The following is a 19116-nucleotide window of genomic DNA, read 5'->3' on the forward strand; positions in this document are numbered from 1 at the left end:
AGGGCTAAAGCCAGGGTGGGGGCGGGGCCGGGTGGGGACCAGGGGTGGGGGCGGAGTGGCAGTGCCAGCTGGGGAGGAGGCTGCAGCAGGTGCCAAAGGCGTGGCAGGGTCCTGAGTCACAGCCAGGCTGGGGCGGGCCTGGGTCCTGTCCTGGGGGGAGGGCCGTTCGGTGGCGGACGGCGCGGCTTAGCTGGAGGGGAAGGGGCTTCCTCCGCTCCTCGGGACCCCTCTTCCACGCCCACCGGGCCCGGGGCTCTCCCCCCGGAAGAGTACCTCGAGCCGCGCTTGGGAAGCGCACGGCCGGGGGGCCGGGGTCAGTGGTGGGCGCCCTGGCTGGCGCGGTCGAGCCACCCGCGGCCCGGCAGCCCCGGGTCCTCCCGGAGCCTCCGCGGGGATGGGGACGGGTAGTGGAAGCGCCCCGGGGTCACAGGCCGGGCAGGCTGGGCCCAGCGTCGGGCTAGGGCTCTGGGGTCCTCACTGGCGCCGCGCTGCCTCATCAGAGCCATGGCGGGCGTGTCCTGGGCGCCCCACGACGTCTTCGGCTAGAGTGGGGGACAGAGGCCGGTGAGGAGGGGCCGGCCGGGCAGGAAGCAGGTGGCCCAGGTGCCCGCGAAGGTCAATATTTGCCCAGGGAGGGAAGGCTGGCGAAGGCAGTGGCGGGCCAGGAGGCCCTCGGGTGCCCAGCCCCCTCCTCCCCGGCTTCTCACTCACCTCTCCCCCCAGTCTCCCTTCCCCGTCGCTGGAGCCGGACAACTGGGAGAGGGAGCTCAAGTCCCACAGGGACCGGCTGGGCCGGGCAGGGGGGCCGCTGGCGGCCCGGACCCTCTGGATGCTCCTCAAGATGTCGCTCAGGGCCGGCCCAGCGGGGGCGGGGCCCTGGGAGCTCTCCGGGGTCTGGGGGGCGCCGAGGGGACGCCGGGGAGCATCATCCCGGGGCGGAACTGCGACGGGGGCGACGGAGCGGCGGCGGGCGATGTGGTGGGGGCTCCGGGCCAGCTGCACTCCCTCCAGGACGCTGAGGAAGGGGCCGCGGGGTGGGGGAGGGGCCAGCGGCCGGGAGGCGGCGTACAGCGTGCGGAACTCCCTGTCAAAGGCCTCCAGGACCTCCCCGGTCAGCAGCGTCACCAGGTTCCGGTGCAGGCGGGAATCGCTCCAAGTAAAGCTGGGGGCAAGAGGGGCAGCGCAGGGGGTCGGGACGGCCCGCCCCCCCAAACACTGCCCATCGGGCGCCTGGGGCCGCCCTCCGTGGGACGGGCTGGGGGCCAGAGGCGAGCAGGGGGCTTCGGGAGCTGGGAGAACCCCGCATCGGGGGCTCGTGCTGGCTCCACTCCGGCCCGGACCCCTGTGTCCGAGGGGACCCCCCCCTGCCCTGCGCAGCCAGAAGGCGGAGCCTCTCCCGACCCCCCCTGCGGCGGGGGGCAGGGCCACACCTGTAGGAGCCGGTGATGACGCTGTGTCCGTCCAGCAGGACAAACTTTTCCCTCATGTCCCCCGCCACGTGCTTCTTCCTCCGGCTCTGGAAGCCACAGCCTCTCAGGACGCGGACCTCGAGGTTCTGAGGGGAGCAGGGACCCCTGGGGTCAGCCCCGGCCTCCCCTGCTCCCATGGGCCCCTGCGGCAGGGCCAAGGGGGGCGGGCCCAAAGCTGGGGCGGGGTGGCTACCTCCATGGCTCCGGCGTTCACCCCCAGCTGCTGGGCCAGGGCCAGGAAGGCGGGGAGGTGGCGGTGGTCCAGGAGGACGTAAACGGGGACTCCGCGGCGGCCGGCGGCCTCCCGAAGGTCCAGCAGCAGGTCAGGGTCCGTGAACACGTCCATGACCACGGCTACAAGCTGGGGGGAGAGGGACGTGGCAGGCGTCTGGGCCCCCGGGGGCGCGAGCGGGGGCGGGGACCTGCCGGAACCCACCTTCTGGGCCTCGCGGATGGCCCTCCTGACCAGCTCCTTGATGGAGGGGTCCCCGTCCGCGGGCGGCTGCGTGTAGAGCCGGGCCCAGGTGGCGCCCTTCCCCGGCCGGGCCTCCGGCCAGCCCAAGCCCAGCTCCGGCGGGGGCTCGTCCGAGGGGCCCGGGAAGTAGGTCAGGCTGCCCGGCTCGGGGAGGGCCTCCGGCCCTTCCTGGCCCTCGCCGGCCCCCGCTCTCCAGTCCTCGGCCCCGGCCTCCAGGCTCCGGACCTCCTCGGCCGCCAGAAAAGGCAAGAGCTTCTCCCGGACCAGGCAGGAGGTGAAGGCGCCGGCGCCCTCGCTCAGGAGGGTCTCCAGGGCCAGCCTCTGGCCTTCCGAGTACAGGAGGGTGGGGTCTGCCGCGCCGAGGGGGGTCTCGTCCGGGGCCCCCTCCCCAGCCTCGTCCAGCGCTGCCAGCTGGGAGGCCGCCATGGCCTGGACCCCTCTCGGGGCTCCTCACCTCTGCATCTCGGCCGTCCTGGGGGCTCCCGCCCAGCTCTCTGCGCCTTCCCCCTCCCTCGGGACCACACCAGGCGCCCCTGCCTCCGGGAGTCCCGTTACAGGCCCCCTCCCGCCCGGCTCTCAGAGCCTTCCCTCTCCCTCGGGACCACACCAGGCGCCCCTGCCTCCGGGAGGCCGGTGTCCCCTGTTCCAGGCCCCCTCCCGCCCGGCTCTCAGACTGTCCCCACGCCTCCGGCCAGCGGCTAAACAGTCACCCTTCCCTGGACAGGCAGCGACCCTTCACTGCGCCCCCCGAGAGGAGCCTCGGCCCCTGTGGGGTGGGGGATGGGGCTCCAGAGCACAAGGTCCAAAATCCCTGCCTGGGAGAGAGGGAAGCAGTTGTGAGCCCAGCCACTGGTCGGTTCCCAGAGCTCCCCTAAGACCCAGAGGCCCCAAGGGGGATAGGGCCCCCAAACCCTTCATAGACACGGGCCCAGCTCCGAGACCCCTGCCCCATTTCATGCAGCAGCCATCCTGGGGACAACCGGGAAGGAAACCCCAGAACCCCACCCTCCGGACCCAGGAACCGCTCCGGAGAAGCTTGCCCTCCTGCCAGTCTCTTCAGTGCCCCAACCAAGCAGTGTTTCCTTCTTCCCCAGCCCTTCTCATCCTGCCCTGCCCCCCATCCTCACCAAGAGCTCAGGACCCCCTGCCCAGGCCCCCTCACTTCTCCCTCAAGATCCCATCCCTCCCCCCAGCTCAACCCCGGAGATTCCCTACTTGCTTATGGCGAGAGGGGCAGCCAAGAGCCCCCCATAATTCGGGCCCCTCGCCGGGCACACCTCACCAGCTCCTCATTCATTCTAGGACTGGCCCAGCCAGGGGAAGGATCAGACTAATGGGGACCCAACCCTGAATGTAAACAACAGGGCCTGGCCTTGGGGAAAGCAGGAGGCCCCCTGGCACCTGGAGGGGCAGTGGCTCAGTGCTCACCTGCCTGACAGCCAGATCCCCCGCCGCCCACTGGGGCCACGCCTCAAGATCACCCCCTTGCCCACCCCCTCGGGCCCTTTGTAAAAAGTAGAAGCCACAGATGGAGAAGGGGCAGGTGCCCTCAATGCTGAGGGTGGGGCCGGCACTGGGAGGAAGGGGAGGACACCTGGGTCCCTGGAGGTAGGCCATGGCATCCTCAGGCCTTCAGCCAAGTAGTGCTGGGTGGCCACCTGTCACCCTCCCCCTCCCCCCCAAGTCAGCAGACACAGGCAAAGAGAAATGTGTGGTCCAAAAATCTTTAATATAACAAGGAGTAAGGAAGTTAGTTTTTGTAGCCTCGGCTGGCACGACGACCCCTGGCACGCTCGAACTTCCGGCCCTTGGATCGCACGTAGGGTCTGGGAAGAGGAAAAGTGGCGTGTGAAGCCCAGTTCCTGCCTCAGGACTCCCGCCCATTCCCCAGTCCCCTGCCCCCAGGAGCCCCCCCCCCCTTTCCCATCATCCTCTCCCCGATCCTCACTTGGTGTGGCTGTGGGGAGTGCCAGGAGCCTTCCCGAAATGCCTGTACACCTCGCGGCCCTTCCGGGGACCTGGAGGGGAGCACAAGAGACAACATTTAGCAAGGACCCCTTCCCCAAGCCAGTCCCTCCCCCCCACTCCCCAAGGCCTCACCAGACAGCAGGACCGTGCCCCGGCCCTTGGGGGAGCTCATGGCCAGCTGGTCAAAGGTGAGGATCTTCCCCCCAGCCTTGAGGATGCGGCTGCGGGCATTGCTGGTAACACGAAGGGCACACACCTGTTCCGGGGAAGGAGGACTGGGTGAGGGGGCTCAAACCAAACCCTCCCAGCCAGAATTTCCCAGAAGGCCCAGGGGCCTGAACCACCCACAACAGGATTCTGGAACAGAGGTGCCCACCTTCAGCTTGGGGACATCCTGGATCCTGACATCATCAGTCACAGTCCCCACCACCACGGCTGTCTTGTTTTCTCTGCCCGGCAACTTCATCTTGCGGATCTAAGGGAAAAGGGAGCACAAGGAGAGCTGAACCCACGCCCACGGGGCCAGGATCTGGGGATGTCAGGGTCCTTAATGTGCAGAGAGCCCAAGCCCCCCACCCCACCCCCACGCATTCAGCTTCAGATAGTTGGCCCAATTTCCTCAGGCTCTTCATCTGTGAAATGGGGAGACCCCCCCCTTCCTGGGCCCTAGACTCACCATTCGGGACAGGGACAGGGGGGGCCGATTAGTGCGGCTCATAAACAGTCTCTTCAGGACAACCTTGTTGAAAGTGGAGTTGGTTCTGCGGGCCAGGAAGCGATAGAGCTGGAAGGAAAGAGGCAATTAGTGCGGCGTGGTCAGGATCTTGTGCTCCAGGCCCCCATCCTCGGCCCATGGGACTCCACACCGGAGCCACGCTGCCCCTCCAATGACTACAATTCCCACAATGCCCCAAAGCAGAAAGGCTGGAAACCCAGGCAGAACTACACCTCCCAGCAGGCTTCGCGCCGCAAAGCCACCCCACTCCCAAACCAAGTCGCCCCGAGGATGCTGGGAGCCGTAGTCGGCCCACCTCGGGCCGGGCCTCACCTTCACCAACAGCCGCAGGTAGATGTCCTGACTCTTGGGTTCCTTGCGCCGGACTTTCCGGTCCTTGTTGTGGCGGATGTCGACTCCCTGCGCCGCGAAAAAGCAGAGAGATCTCTAAGCGCTTGTCGCTAGGTGTGGAGGGAGGGGGAGCGGGGACCAGGGGATAAGGCGCTTAACGGACGGCAGAGGCAAGACCAGGCTTCGTAGGGCGAAAACCAGGGCAGGGCTGACGGATGCCCCGAGCGCGGAAGTCTGACAGGGGCCGCAGAAGTCTCCAACGCTCCGAGCCGCCCGCTTCTCCCCATCCTCCCCCCAGACTCCTCTCGAGTCACGTCGGGCCCGCCGTCCCCCGCCAAGGAGGGCCCCAGCGGGGGCCATGGCCGCTGCGGGCCCGAACTGGCCCGTCCCCGGCCTCCTGCGGGCCCGCACCGAACAGATGTCGGCGGATTCCCCTCACTTACCATGCTGGCGCCCTCCCGAACACCAGCCCAAACAGGAAAGACCGACGAGCCGCGAAGCACGCTGGGAAGGCCAGCGGAGAGGTCGGCGCGCCTGACGTCGCGACGGGATGGGCGGGCACGTCGCGCGCGACACCGCCTCTCTGGCGCGCACGGCCTCCTCTCTATGGTCGCCCCTCTATTCGCACGACGAGGGGAGGGGCCGGTGGGTGGCGCAGGGCGGGCGGCGGCGCTCTTGCCTCGTCGGCGTCTCGGTGGTCAGGCACAGCTGGCCTCAGTGTACGCGGAGCGTACAGACCCTCCCCGGCCCAGGGTGCGGCCCCGCCCTGCCAGCTGTGTAACCGCAGGCCCGGACCCCCCTCCCCATGCCCGGTCTGAGCCTGACCCCCCGTGCCACCCCCGGCCCGGCCAAAGTGGTCAGACCGGCCTGGCCAGGCTAGGGGGTGTGGCAGGGTGAGGGACGGAGAAAGAGAGAGACAGACTCTGGGAAAAACAGATTGTGGGTGAGGGAGCACAGGGGGGCTGTGAGGGAGAGACCGCGGGACGGAGAAAGGGGAGAAGGAGCTCCGGAGAGACACGGGGACAGGGAGAGACGCTGAGGGCGCGTAGAGAAGGGGTTGTGGGGGAGGCAGAGGCCAAAGGGAGCGAGGGAGAGACAGACTGGGAAGGCAGACACCAAGGGGAGAAGGTGAGGCAGAGAGACAGAGACTAGGAGAAGACGGGCGGGTGTGAGGGGGAGCCAGACAGAAAAGGGGGCGGGGAGAGACACTAATGGCGCATCTAAGGCAGGGACACTGAGGCAGAATCAAGAGACACAGAGAAACCGAGGCAAAGCCCGAGAGGCAGGAGGAGGTGAGGAACAGAGCCGGGTGGGGGAGGCAGCAAGGCGGGGGCTGCTTAAGATCGGCCCGAGATCCAGGCAGGAAGAGAGAGCTTGAAGCAGAAACAAGAGCAGAGAGCCTAAGGACAAAGACAGAGACCACGAGAGGGCAATAGAGGCAGAGGCTGAGACAGAAGGAAAGAGAGAAACAACAGCAGCAAAGGGCCAGAAACAGAAACAAGCCGAGTTCAGCCTCCTCCTGCCCTCAGAGCCCATCTCGCTGTCAGGGCCCGGACCCTCCATTCCCGCCCTGCATCTCCACAAGCTGAGCCTGAGAGCAAGTGTCCAGAGAGAAACAGCCAGCCCCCTGCTGCCCCTAGGCCCAGGTCTGAGGAAATGCTGGCTGAGCGGGAAGGGTGGCTGGGGAGGTTTCTCTTCTGCCCTCTTGGAGAGTAGCTAAAGTGACTCCGTCTCTCCAGGGTCTGACCCCTCGACCCCCTTTTGTCGCTCTCCGTCAACATGGTTATTTTTCTCTCTGAGGTTCTTATGGTCACGTCCGACTCTCCATGACCCCGGTTGGGGGTTCCTTGACAAAGATACTGGAAAGATTTCCCCTTTCCTTCTATGACTCATTTTACGGATTTAGAAACCGAGGCAAACAGGCTGAAGCTCACAGCCAAAATCGCACAGTCGGGGTCTAAGGCCATGTGCTTGTGCACCATGGCGCCATCTAGCCGTGGATAGAGTCCCGTAATACTCCCGGCCCCCCTGCCGTGTGACCTTAGGCTGGTCCTTTCCTCTGAGCTGTGACTCCTGGCGGGGGATTGTTCGGCCGCCTTGGTGCGCTGTGGGTAGGGAGGAGCCAGGGACCCGTCTGCTTCTTTATGTTCTTGCAATACTCAGCCCTGCACCGGTGCCGCCGCTGCGCCCAAAGGCGGTTTCCCTGCCCTGGGCTCCCCGGGAATGTGAGCCCCCCCCCCCCCCAGGGCTCCCCCGCCCGCTTTCGGCCACACCGCCCTTCTCGGCTGCCTGTGGGCGGCCTCTGTTTCCCTGACTCAGCGTCTGTCACTCTCAGGCTCTCGGGCTCTCTCCTCTCTCTCTGTCTCCTGTTCTGCTGAGACAAATGGGATTAGGTGACTGGCCCAGGGTCACACACGTACAAGTTTTCAGTGTCTGAGATCAGATTTGAACTCAGCTCCTCCTGACTTTAGGGCTGGTGCTCTTTCCACTGCGCCACCCAGCGGCCCATAGGGTCTTTCAGGCTTTTATTCTCTCAGGGTCCCTGTTTCAGGCTTTTAGTCTCTCAGGGTCCCTGTTTCATGGTCTCTGTTTTAGACTTTCAGTCTCTCAGGGTCTCTTTTTTCAGGCTTTTAGTCTCTCAGGGTCCCTATTTCAGGCTTTTATTCTCTCAGGGTCCCTGTTTCAGGCTTTTATTCTCTCAGGATCCCTGTTATAGGGTTTTATTCTCTCAGGGTCCCTGTTTCAGGCTTTTAGTCTCTCAGGGTCCCTGTTTCAGGCTTTTAGTTTCTCAGGGTCCCGGTTTCAGGGTCTCTGTTTTAGACTTTCAGCCTCTCAGGGTCTCTTTTTCAGGCTTTTAGTCTCTCAGGGTCCCTATTTCAGGCTTTTATTCTCTCAGGGTCCCTGTTTCAGGCTTTTAGTTTCTCAGGGTCCCTGTTTCATGGTCTCTGTTTTAGACTTTCAGCCTCTCAGGGTCTCTTTTTCAGGCTTTTATTCTCTCAGGGTCCCTGTTTCAGGCTTTTAGTCTCTCAGGGTCCCTGTTGCAGGCTTTTAGTCTCTCAGGGTCCCTGTTGCAGGCTTTTAGTGTCTCAGGGTCCCTGTTTCATGGTCTCTGTTTTAGACTTTCAGTCTCTCATGGTCTCTTTTTCAGGCTTTTAGTCTCTCAGGGTCTCTTTTTTCAGGCTTTTAGTCTCTCAGGGTCCTGTTTCAGGGTCTTTGTTTTAGACTTTCAGCCTCTCAGGGTCTCTTTTTCAGGCTTTTAGTCTCTCAGGGTCCCTATTTCAGGCTTTTATTCTCTCAGGGTCCCTGTTTCAGGCTTTTAGTTTCTCAGGGTCCCTGTTTCATGGTCTCTGTTTTAGACTTTCAGCCTCTCAGGGTCTCTTTTTCAGGCTTTTATTCTCTCAGGGTCCCTGTTTCAGGCTTTTAGTCTCTCAGGGTCCCTGTTTCAGGCTTTTAGTCTCTCAGGGTCCCTGTTTCAGGCTTTTAGTGTCTCAGGGTCCCTGTTTCATGGTCTCTGTTTTAGACTTTCAGTCTCTCATGGTCTCTTTTTCAGGCTTTTAGTCTCTCAGGGTCTCTTTTTTCAGGCTTTTAGTCTCTCAGGGTCCCTGTTTCAGGGTCTTTGTTTTAGACTTTCAGCCTCTCAGGGTCTCTTTTTCAGGCTTTTAGTCTCTCAGGGTCCCTATTTCAGGCTTTTATTCTCTCAGGGTCCCTGTTTCAGGCTTTTAGTTTCTCAGGGTCCCTGTTTCATGGTCTCTGTTTTAGACTTTCAGCCTCTCAGGGTCTCTTTTTCAGGCTTTTAGTCTCTCAGGGTCCCTATTTCAGGCTTTTATTCTCTCAGGGTCCCTGTTTCAGGCTTTTAGTTTCTCAGGGTCCCTGTTTCATGGTCTTTGTTTTAGACTTTCAGCCTCTCAGGGTCTCTTTTTCAGGCTTTTAGTCTCTCAGGGTCCCTATTTCAGGCTTTTATTCTCTCAGGGTCCCTGTTTCAGGCTTTTAGTTTCTCAGGGTCCCTGTTTCATGGTCTCTGTTTTAGACTTTCAGCCTCTCAGGGTCTCTTTTTCAGGCTTTTATTCTCTCAGGGTCCCTGTTTCAGGCTTTTAGTCTCTCAGGGTCCCTGTTTCAGGCTTTTAGTCTCTCAGGGTCCCTGTTATAGGGTTTTAGTTTCTCAGGGTCCCTGTTTCAGGGTCTTTGTTTTAGACTTTCAGTCTCTCAGAGTCTCTTTTTCAGGCTTTTAGTCTCTCAGGGTCTCTTTTTCAGGCTTTTATTCTCTCAGGGTCCCTGTTATAGGGTTTTATTCTCTCAGGGTCCCTGTTATAGGGTTTTAGTCTCTCAGGGTCCCTGTTTCAGGCTTTTATTCTCTCAGGGTCCCTGTTTCAGGCTTTTAATTTCTCAGGGTCCCTGTTTCAGGGTCTCTGTTTTAGACTTTCAGCCTCTCAGGGTCTCTTTTTCAGGCTTTTAGTCTCTCAGGGTCCCTATTTCAGGCTTTTATTCTCTCAGGGTCCCTGTTTCAGGCTTTTATTCTCTCAGGATCCCTGTTATAGGGTTTTATTCTCTCAGGGTCCCTGTTTCAGGCTTTTAGTCTCTCAGGGTCCCTGTTTCAGGCTTTTAGTTTCTCAGGGTCCCGGTTTCAGGGTCTCTGTTTTAGACTTTCAGCCTCTCAGGGTCTCTTTTTCAGGCTTTTAGTCTCTCAGGGTCCCTGTTTCAGGGTCTCTGTTTTAGACTTTCAGCCTCTCAGGGTCTCTTTTTCAGGCTTTTAGTCTCTCAGGGTCCCTATTTCAGGCTTTTATTCTCTCAGGGTCCCTGTTTCAGGCTTTTAGTTTCTCAGGGTCCCTGTTTCATGGTCTCTGTTTTAGACTTTCAGCCTCTCAGGGTCTCTTTTTCAGGCTTTTAGTCTCTCAGGGTCCCTATTTCAGGCTTTTATTCTCTCAGGGTCCCTGTTTCAGGCTTTTAGTCTCTCAGGGTCCCTGTTTCAGGCTTTTAGTCTCTCAGGGTCCCTGTTATAGGGTTTTAGTTTCTCAGGGTCCCTGTTTCAGGGTCTTTGTTTTAGACTTTCAGTCTCTCAGAGTCTCTTTTTCAGGCTTTTAGTCTCTCAGGGTCTCTTTTTCAGGCTTTTATTCTCTCAGGGTCCCTGTTATAGGGTTTTATTCTCTCAGGGTCCCTGTTATAGGGTTTTATTCTCTCAGGGTCCCTGTTATAGGGTTTTAGTCTCTCAGGGTCCCTGTTTCAGGCTTTTAATTTCTCAGGGTCCCTGTTTCAGGGTCTCTGTTTTAGACTTTCAGCCTCTCAGGGTCTCTTTTTCAGGCTTTTAGTCTCTCAGGGTCCCTATTTCAGGGTTTTATTCTCTCAGGGTCCCTGTTTCAGGCTTTTAGTGTCTCAGGGTCCCTGTTTCATGGTCTCTGTTTTAGACTTTCAGTCTCTCATGGTCTCTTTTTCAGGCTTTTAGTCTCTCAGGGTCTCTTTTTCAGGCTTTTAGTCTCTCAGGGTCCCTGTTTCAGGGTCTCTGTTTTAGACTTTTAGTCTCTCAGGGTCCCTATTTCAGGCTTTTAGTCTCTCAGGGTCCCTATTTCAGGCTTTTATTCTCTCAGGGTCCCTGTTTCAGGCTTTTAGTTTCTCAGGGTCCCTGTTTCATGGTCTCTGTTTTAGACTTTCAGCCTCTCAGGGTCTCTTTTTCAGGCTTTTAGTCTCTCAGGGTCCCTATTTCAGGCTTTTATTCTCTCAGGGTCCCTGTTTCAGGCTTTTAATCTCTCAGGGTCCCTGTTTCAGGCTTTTAGTCTCTCAGGGTCCCTGTTATAGGGTTTTAGTTTCTCAGGGTCCCTGTTTCAGGGTCTTTGTTTTAGACTTTCAGTCTCTCAGAGTCTCTTTTTCAGGCTTTTAGTCTCTCAGGGTCTCTTTTTCAGGCTTTTATTCTCTCAGGGTCCCTGTTATAGGGTTTTATTCTCTCAGGGTCCCTGTTATAGGGTTTTATTCTCTCAGGGTCCCTGTTATAGGGTTTTAGTCTCTCAGGGTCCCTGTTTCAGGCTTTTAGTCTCTCAGGGTCCCTGTTTCAGGCTTTTAATTTCTCAGGGTCCCTGTTTCAGGGTCTCTGTTTTAGACTTTCAGCCTCTCAGGGTCTCTTTTTCAGGCTTTTAGTCTCTCAGGGTCCCTATTTCAGGGTTTTATTCTCTCAGGGTCCCTGTTTCAGGCTTTTAGTGTCTCAGGGTCCCTGTTTCATGGTCTCTGTTTTAGACTTTCAGTCTCTCATGGTCTCTTTTTCAGGCTTTTAGTCTCTCAGGGTCCCTGTTTCAGGGTCTCTGTTTTAGACTTTCAGCCTCTCAGGGTCTCTTTTTCAGGCTTTTAGTCTCTCAGGGTCCCTATTTCAGGCTTTTATTCTCTCAGGGTCCCTGTTATAGGGTTTTAGTCTCTCAGGGTCCCTGTTTCAGGCTTTTATTCTCTCAGGGTCCCTGTTATAGGGTTTTAGTCTCTCAGGGTCCCTGTTTCAGGCTTTTATTCTCTCAGGGTCCCTGTTATAGGGTTTTAGTCTCTCAGGGTCCCTGTTTCAGGCTTTTAGTTTCTCAGGGTCCCTGTTTCAGGGTCTCTGTTTTAGACTTTCAGCCTCTCAGGGTCTCTTTTTCAGGCTTTTAGTCTCTCAGGGTCCCTATTTCAGGCTTTTATTCTCTCAGGGTCCCTGTTATAGGGTTTTAGTTTCTCAGGGTCCCTGTTTCAGGCTTTTATTCTCTCAGGGTCCCTGTTATAGGGTTTTAGTCTCTCAGGGTCCCTGTTTCAGGCTTTTAGTTTCTCAGGGTCCCTGTTTCAGGGTCTTTGTTTTAGACTTTCAGTCTCTCAGAGTCTCTTTTTCAGGCTTTTAGTCTCTCAGGGTCTCTTTTTCAGGCTTTTAGTCTCTCAGGGTCCCTGTTTGAGGCTTTCAGTCTCTCAGGGTCTCTTTTTCAGGCTTTTAGTCTCTCAGGGTCCCTGTTTCAAGCTTTTAGTCTCTCAGGGTCCCTGTCTCAGGGTCTCTGTTTTAGACTTTCAGTCTCTCAGGGTCTCTTTTTCAGGCTTTTAGTCTCTCAGGGTCCCTGTTTCAGGCTTTTAGTGTCTCAGGGTCCCTGTTTCAGGCTTTTATTATCTCAGGGTCCCTGTTATAGGGTTTTAGTCTCTCAAGGTCCCTGTTTCAGGCTTTTAGTCTCTCAGGGTCCCTGTTTCAGGCTTTTAGTTTCTCAGGGTCCCTGTTTCAGGGTCTCTGTTTTAGACTTTCAGTCTCTCAGAGTCTCTTTTTCAGGCTTTTAGTCTCTCAGGGTCTCTTTTTCAGGCTTTTATTCTCTCAGGGTCTCTGTTTTAGACTTTCAGTCTCTCAGGGTCTCTTTTTCAGGCTTTTAGTCTCTCAGGGTCCCTGTTATAGGGTTTTAGTCCTCAGGGTCCCTGTTATAGGCTTTTAGTCTCTCAGGGTCCCTGTTTCAGGCTTTTATTATCTCAGGGTCCCTGTTATAGGGTTTTAGTCTCTCAAGGTCCCTGTTTCAGGCTTTTAGTCTCTCAGGGTCCCTGTTTCAGGCTTTTAGTTTCTCAGGGTCCCTGTTTCAGGGTCTCTGTTTTAGACTTTCAGTCTCTCATGGTCTCTTTTTCAGGCTTTTAGTCTCTCAGGGTCTCTTTTTCAGGCTTTTATTCTCTCAGGGTCCCTGTTATAGGGTTTTATTCTCTCAGGGTCCCTGTTATAGGGTTTTATTCTCTCAGGGTCCCTGTTTCAGGCTTTTATTCTCTCAGGGTCCCTGTTATAGGGTTTTAGTCTCTCAGGGTCCCTGTTTCAGGCTTTTATTCTCTCAGGGTCCCTGTTTCAGGCTTTTATTGTCTCAGGGTCCCTGTTGCAGGCTTTTATTGTCTCAGGGTCCCTGTTGCAGGCTTTTATTCTCTCAGGGTCCCTGTTTCAGGCTTTTAGTCTCTCAGGGTCCCTGTTATAGAGTTTTAGTCTCTCAGGGTCCCTGTTTCAGGGTCTCTGTTTCAGGATCTCTGGTCTGTTTCAGGGTCTCTGTCTGTTTCAGGATCTCTGGTCTGTTTCAGGGTCTCTGTCTGTTTCAGAATCTCTGGTCTGTTTCAGGGTCTCTGTCTGTTTCACGGTCTCTGGTCTGTTTCAGGGTCTCTGGTCTGTTTCAGACTTCCAGGCGCTCTGCAGCTGCCTGAATTGCTTTTCTAGCTTGACTTTCTACATCTATCTGCTCCTGCCTCTGGGTCTCTTTCTTGCTCGGTGTCTCTGAATCTTCCTGACGGTGCTCTCCATCTTGTTTTGTTTGTCTCGGCCTCTCTGTGTTTGTCCTGCGGCATCACTCACAGACCTTTGGATCTGAAGAGATCTCTGCAGCTGAATCTCTCTCTGCGTGTCTGTGTGTCTGTCACCCTACAGGCCGGCCTCTCCTGGGGTAGGGCCAGCCGTTCAGGAGAAAGGCGCCTGCGCGGGCACCGCCCATAGCAAAAATGGCGGCTACAGCTCGCAACCTCCAGTTATGGCGCTGCTTCTCGCGAGAGTCGCACAACCTTCTGCCGGTCAGGCCGGCCGGAGCCCCGCCCTCTCCGCGATCTTAATGGTTCATCTAAGCCAGGCCTATACTTCAATTGGCTTAAATTCCACACACCTTCCTCCCACCCCTTACCCTCCCCACAGTCCTCAGGACCGAAGCGGGAAGGCCGGGCCGGGAGGGGGCGGGACTTCCGGGTGTGAGAGGAGGCGGGGTCAGAGATACTGACACTGAGCAGAGATTGAGGGGGAGACGGAGCTTGAGAGACACGGAGACTACGAGAGACTCAGAGACTGAGAATGATGCTCAGACTAAAGAGACTGTTATAGAGACGCAGAGATTGGGAGACACAGAGAGACAGAGATTGATGAGACTTGGAGAGACAATAACGAGACAGAGACTTGGAGAGACAATAGACTGGGGGAGAGAGAGACTTGGATGGACAACTTAGGGACGGGGGAGACAGACTCGGAGAGACAATAACTTAGAGACGGCGCGAACACTGGGGGAGACAGACTTTGGGAGAAAATAACTTAGAGACTGGGGGAGGCAGAGACTTGGAGAGACAATAACTTGGAGACTGGGGGAGACAGAGACCACTCAACTTGGGCTGGGTGTCAGGGAGAGGAGATGAGACACTGAGGGCGCCCGAGACCACTATGACGGGGGAGGAGCCGGGACGGAGCTAGAGCCTTCGGGAGCCTTGACCCGGGCTGGCCCTTGGGGAGCCCGCGGGGATGGGGGCCTGACGCTGGAGCTGCCGGATCCAGGAGGGTGAGAGGCCTCTGGGCCTGCCAGGCAGAGGGCGTGGCGGGGGCTGGGAAAGGAGGAGCAAAGGTCAGGTCTGGGGCTGGGTGGGGCGGGGGCGGGCCGCGGGTGGGTGTCCCAGCCAGAGCAGGACCTTGGCCAGAGACATTCGGGGCACCCAGGTCAGTGCTGCCCCAGCCCACTCCCTGGGGCCTTCCTGCTGCAGTCCCTGAGCGCTGGCCAGACCCAGCTGCTTCTCTGGCACTCTCCAGCTCGCCCGGCTCTCCGGCTGGCCCTCGGCCCTTGGGTGTCAAAGTCCTCTGGCTCCTTGTCCCTGTGTTGTCCTGCCCATCACTGGGCTCTCTGGGTTCTAGTTTCTGTCTTTCTCTCTTGCCATCCTCATGCTGGGCCGTGGGGATGGGGGGGTTGGGGGGGCCTCCTGACCCTGTTCTCTCCTCATGTCTGGCTCTGAGAGGCTTTTCAGTACCCCCCTCCCCTTGGGTCTCTCTCCTTGGCCTTGGGGTGGGGGCAGAGGCCCTTTGGCCTTGACTTCTTCGTGGGGGCCTTGGGGGCAAGGAGCTCGAGAGATGGGGTCACAACAGGGTGGGCCCCAAAGGAGCGCAGGCCTTCAGAGGCTGCTGCCTGGTGCGGGTGTGCGGGAAGGGCCAGACCCTCCAGGTCTTCCCCCAGCCTGGCCCTAACCTCCCTCCCTCTGTCCCTGCAGATCCTGGCCTTTGGGAAGAGCTGAGCTGACCTCGCCCTGATCCCCAGGCAGCCCAGGCCAGGTGGGGCTGGGTGGGGCCATGGCAGGCACCCCACTCCTGCATGGGGAGTTTGGCTCCTATCCGGCCCGAGGCCCCCGCTTTGCGCTGACACTCACCCCAGTGGCCTTGCATGTGCAGCGGCTGCGCCCCAGACCGGAGGCCTGGCCCCAGGGGGGCCTGGTCCCTCTGGCTGAGGTCTCCGGTTGCCGGACCTTGCGCAGCTGCTCCCCTAACGACTCTGCTGCTTACCTGTGTGTCTACACTTATCCCCGGGGCCGGCGGGGGGGCCGCCGGCGGGCAGCTCGGACCTTCCGGGCTGACCGGGCCCCCGACTACAAGGAGAATCACGCAGAAGCCCAGCGCTGGGCCACTGCTCTCACCTGCCTACTTCGAGGGGTGCCCTTGCCTGGGGACCTTGGTGAGCTGCAGGGCCAGGGTGGGCACAGGCCACCCGGGGGGAGGGAGTCCAGAAGGAACATGGGGGCTCCAGGTGGATGAGCGGGACCTGGGTTCACAGGGGAACGGAGTGAGAGGTCAGGGCCTGAGGAGATGGATGCTGGGGGCAGGCCTAGAGCCCCTGGAAGGGGGGGTGCCCATGAGTGGGGGACATGGAAGGGCCGAGAGCCTGCCGCAGGGAGGGGGGCAAAGATGGGGGTGACCCGAGCAGAGGAGTCCGGAGCCCCCGGTGGAAGGGCCCCCAGGAGGGAGAGGCCGAAGCCTGAGGAGCCCAGGAAGAAACACACCAGAGGGGCTGTTGGCTTGCTGCGCGCTCCACCTGGGGCCTGTCTGTGTCTGCCTCTCCCGGAGGGTCTATCCCCCTCTCTGTGTGTGTCTCTCTCCCTCTCGGTGTCTCTGTCTCTGTGTCTCTCCCAGACACACACACACAGACACAGCTGACTCTGCAGCTCTTTGTGTTTCTGCATTTCTGAGGGCAGACACCCAGGAGCCCCAAGAGGGTGGGCCCCAAACCCCATCCGTGGGGCTGGAACAGAGGCCTTTTGGCCCTAGGAGTCTCTGTCCCCCCCACTTCCAAGGCTGGCTTCTTTACACTCCCCCAGCCCTCCTCTGGGTGCCTGCCCCCCACCCTCATGGGGGGGATGGCTACAGGGGTGGGGAGCGATCCTGTGGCCTGGGAGGACTCCCTCTCAGTCTTTCTGTCTCCCCACCTGCCTCCCAGGGCTCTCTTTCTGTCTGGGTGATTGAACACCTGGGGATTAGGTGGGTGGGTCGCTGTAAGCCAAGAACAATTAGCTCCCCTTTCTCTGCCCACAACACCCCCACGTCTGGGCCGGGCGCCAGGACACCTGGGTCCAAAGAACGGAGGCGATGAAATATCAGCCCTCCCCATTGTTCCCCGTTGGGGTGGGTGGTGTGGGAGATGCTGGGGCCTGGGAGGGGAGGGGGTAGGGGGGAAGGGAAGAGGATGCCAGGGCCTGCCTCAGAGAGAAGGGTCACGTGGGCGCCTGGGGGTCTCCAGAGGGTGGGCAGGGAGAACCTGGAACCACAACTCCCAGCGGGCCTGGGCTCGCCGGGCTCCCTGCCGGAGGGAGCTGGGCCCCGAAGCCTTCTGGGAGTTGTAGTGTCTCGCTTCCAGGACGGTTGACACCTTTTGTTGTCCCTTTGCGCCAGAGATCACACCGGAGCTCTTGCCCCGGCCCCCGCGGCTGCTCCTATTGGTCAATCCCTTTGGGGGGCGGGGCCTGGCCTGGCAATGGTGTAAGAACCACGTGCTGCCTATGATTTCCGAAGCGGGCCTTTCCTTCAACCTCATCCAGACGGGTGAGCTCGGGTCTGGTGGGGGTGGGGGTGCCGGGGACCTCGAGGCGGGGCGAAGGGCGGCTGGCTGGGGCCCGTCCCCCTCTCACGCGTCCGGGCGCTCCTCTCCCCAGAGCGGCAGAACCACGCCCGGGAGCTGGTGCAGGGGCTGCGCCTGAACGAGTGGGACGGGATCGTCACCGTCTCCGGGGACGGCCTCCTGTACGAGGTGAGTTGGGACCGGGGCCCCTGCGGCCGAGCTGGGGGCCCGGGCAGCCCCCCCCTCAGCCTCCCGGGGCCCGGGAAGCCCCCCCTCAGCCTCCCGGGGCCCGGGCAGCCCCCCCCCCCTCAGCCTCCCGGGGCCCGGGCAGCCGTCCCCCCCCCCCCCCCCCCCCCCCCCGCCCGCCTCTTGGGGCACCCACGCAGCCTCCGTCTGCCCACAGGTGGTGAACGGGCTCCTGGACCGGCCAGACTGGGAGGAAGCCGTGAAGATCCCGGTGGGAGTCCTGCCCTGCGGCTCCGGCAACGCTCTGGCTGGAGCCATCAATCAGCATGGGGGGTAGGCAGGGGGCCTCCCCTTGGGCTCCTCCCTCCCGGCCCGTGGGTCAGGATGTCTCGGCAGCTCCGCCCCTTCCCTCCCTCTCCGGCAGGTTCGAGCCCGCCATCGGCCTAGATCTGCTGCTCAACTGCTCCCTGCTCATGTGCCGCGGGGGCGGCTCCCCGCTGGACCTGCTCTCGGTCACCCTGGCCTCCGGAGCCCGCTGCTTCTCCCTCCTCTCCGTGGCCTGGGGTTTCGTGTCCGACGTGGACATTCAGAGCGAGCGCTTCCGGGTCCTGGGCCCGGCCCGGTTCACCCTAGGCACGGTGCTTCGGCTGGCTTCCCTCCACGTCTACCCGGGCCGTCTCTCCTACCTCCCGGCCTCCCCCCCGGCCTCCAACGGCCCCCCGGCTGCACCCCAGCCCCTTCCCCGCGCTGCCTCCGAGCTGGCCCTGGCCCCGGCCCCGGCTTCGGCCCCTTCGCCAGAAACACACTCCCCCTTGCACCGCTCTGTGTCAGACCTGCCTCTGGCCCGAGGGCCGGACTTCCCCCGTGGGCCCCAGGAAGACCCCTCGCCCTCCCCGCCCCCTTCCCCAGGGCCCTGCCTCCTGTCCCCTGACCCGCCCCTCCCCCCTGGGCCTCCCTCCCTGGGCCACAGCCCCCCGGGCTCTCCGGCCTCTCAGACAGGGGCCTCCTGTGGGCTCCCTCCCTCAGAAGGGCCTCGGGAACCCCCGGCCCCCATGAAGGCCCCGGCGTCCCCCGACACACAGACTTCCCCGGATCCCGCGGCTTCTCCCGATTCGGAGTCCCCTGCCCCCGGGACCCTCCACGGCCCCAAGGATGACCTGTTGCCCCCCCTTGGCTCCCCGCTGCCCCCAGGCTGGGTGACCCTGGAGGGTGACTTTGTGTTGATCCTGGCGCAGTCCCCGAGCCACCTGTGCGCTGACCTGGTGGCGGTCCCCAATGCCCGGTTTGGGGACGGGCTGGTGCACTTGTGCTGGGTTCGAGGAGGGGTTTCCAGGGCCTCCCTGCTGCGACTCTTTCTGGCCATGGAGAAGGGGGGCCACTTTGGCCTGGGCTGTCCCCAGCTAGGCTACGCTACCGCTCGAGCCTTCCGCCTGGAGCCGCTCACGCGCCACGGCATCCTCACAGTGGACGGGGAACAGGTGGAGTACGGGCCTCTCCAGGCCCAGATTCACCCCGGCCTGGGGACCCTGCTCACAGGTCCCGAGGCCCCGGGATCCCAGCTGGCCGGGGGGGAGGCCTGGGGGCCCAAGTGTGGCCCGGTCCCCTGGGGAGGGGGCAAAGTCTAGCCTGAGCCTGGCTGGCAGGAAGTCTAAGCGGGCCCGGGCCTGCTTGTTGGGGGGAGGCCGGCCAGCCTGAGCCAGCAGGTCCACGGCTTCCCTGTCCGGGCCCAGGCCCGGGGGGGAGGGGTGGCCTCTGCTGGAGGACGGAGCGCTGCCCCGCGGCCACTGGCCCGTTCCTCTCACCTCAGGGGACGAGGCTGGTCACCCAGAGCCAGCCTCCACACAGGGACCAGGCTGGAGATAGGGTCTCCAGGACCTCCTGAGGGCAGAGCCTCCCCCTCCTCAGCCCCATGATGGGACCCAGAATGTGGGGGGCACCGACGGCAGACTGCCTTCCTTGGGCCCCCAGACGGGGGTGCCCCTTCTGCCTCCTTTGCTCCTGGTGAGCATCCCCCCCCCCGTTCTTTTGCACTAGGACCTCCTCCCTGAGGAGTGGGGCAGACCCCTGCCCCAGTTTCCCTCCTCTACCCCAGTGGTCTTCAAGGCTACAGCCTCTATGCAATAAACAGTAACTACGCTTGCTTCAGCCCTTTGGCCCTTCCTACGTCGGGGG

The 19116-nt window shown here is 60.6% G+C and overlaps 3 protein-coding genes across 6 annotated transcripts; 1 reads left to right on the forward strand and 2 right to left on the reverse strand.

Annotated features, from left to right (window-relative positions):
* Positions 1-17: 17 nt before the first annotated feature.
* Positions 18-3576, reverse strand: FAM83E (family with sequence similarity 83 member E). The gene is made up of 6 exons (XM_051989747.1): positions 3160-3576; positions 1906-2759; positions 1663-1830; positions 1431-1555; positions 712-1162; positions 18-542 (listed from the first exon to the last, which is right to left on the reverse strand). Exons 2-6 carry the CDS (start codon positions 2368-2370, stop codon positions 315-317), a joined length of 1437 nt encoding a protein of 478 aa, XP_051845707.1. The 5' UTR covers positions 2371-2759; positions 3160-3576; the 3' UTR covers positions 18-314.
* Positions 3577-3652: 76 nt separating this feature from the next.
* On the reverse strand, positions 3653-5672 carry RPL18 (ribosomal protein L18). The gene is made up of 7 exons (XM_051989751.1): positions 5422-5672; positions 4961-5047; positions 4589-4696; positions 4289-4387; positions 4045-4168; positions 3893-3962; positions 3653-3770 (listed from the first exon to the last, which is right to left on the reverse strand). The coding sequence occupies exons 1-7, from the start codon at positions 5422-5424 to the stop codon at positions 3695-3697; spliced, it is 567 nt and encodes a 188-aa protein (XP_051845711.1). The 5' UTR covers positions 5425-5672; the 3' UTR covers positions 3653-3694.
* Positions 5673-6495: 823 nt separating this feature from the next.
* Positions 6496-19089, forward strand: SPHK2 (sphingosine kinase 2). Of its 4 annotated transcripts, none has more exons than XM_051989743.1 (6): positions 6496-6624; positions 14924-15381; positions 16593-16742; positions 16853-16947; positions 17162-17277; positions 17369-19089. In XM_051989743.1, exons 2-6 carry the CDS (start codon positions 15003-15005, stop codon positions 18567-18569), a joined length of 1941 nt encoding a protein of 646 aa, XP_051845703.1. In that variant the 5' UTR covers positions 6496-6624; positions 14924-15002; the 3' UTR covers positions 18570-19089. The 4 variants fall into 4 exon arrangements, with proteins under 4 accessions (XP_051845703.1, XP_051845705.1, XP_051845702.1 ...); XM_051989745.1 differs by having other exon boundaries at positions 14924-14984; XM_051989742.1 differs by lacking the exon at positions 6496-6624 and adding an exon at positions 13654-14226.
* The last annotated feature ends 27 nt before the right edge of the window (positions 19090-19116 follow it).

The sequence above is a fragment of the Antechinus flavipes genome, chromosome 3 (genome assembly GCF_016432865.1).
Source record: "Antechinus flavipes isolate AdamAnt ecotype Samford, QLD, Australia chromosome 3, AdamAnt_v2, whole genome shotgun sequence".
Lineage (NCBI taxonomy): Eukaryota > Metazoa > Chordata > Mammalia > Dasyuromorphia > Dasyuridae > Antechinus > Antechinus flavipes.

Coding starts and splice junctions, on each gene's coding strand:
- FAM83E (XM_051989747.1), bottom strand. CDS start 2,370: ATGGCGGCCTCCCAGCTGGCAGCGCTGGACGAGGCTGGGGAGGGGGCC. Junction 1,556..1,662: donor TGAACGCCGGAGCCATGGAG/GTAGCCACCCCG, acceptor TGCTCCCCTCAG/AACCTCGAGGTCCGCGTCCT. Junction 543..711: donor AAGGGAGACTGGGGGGAGAG/GTGAGTGAGAAG, acceptor CCCCCACTCTAG/CCGAAGACGTCGTGGGGCGC.
- RPL18 (XM_051989751.1), bottom strand. Junction 4,697..4,960: donor ACCTGCGGCTGTTGGTGAAG/GTGAGGCCCGGC, acceptor CTTTCCTTCCAG/CTCTATCGCTTCCTGGCCCG. Junction 4,388..4,588: donor CCCTGTCCCTGTCCCGAATG/GTGAGTCTAGGG, acceptor CTTTTCCCTTAG/ATCCGCAAGATGAAGTTGCC.
- SPHK2 (XM_051989743.1), top strand. CDS start 15,003: ATGGCAGGCACCCCACTCCTGCATGGGGAGTTTGGCTCCTATCCGGCC. Junction 15,382..16,592: donor GCCCTTGCCTGGGGACCTTG/GTGAGCTGCAGG, acceptor CCTTTGCGCCAG/AGATCACACCGGAGCTCTTG. Junction 17,278..17,368: donor GCCATCAATCAGCATGGGGG/GTAGGCAGGGGG, acceptor CCTCTCCGGCAG/GTTCGAGCCCGCCATCGGCC.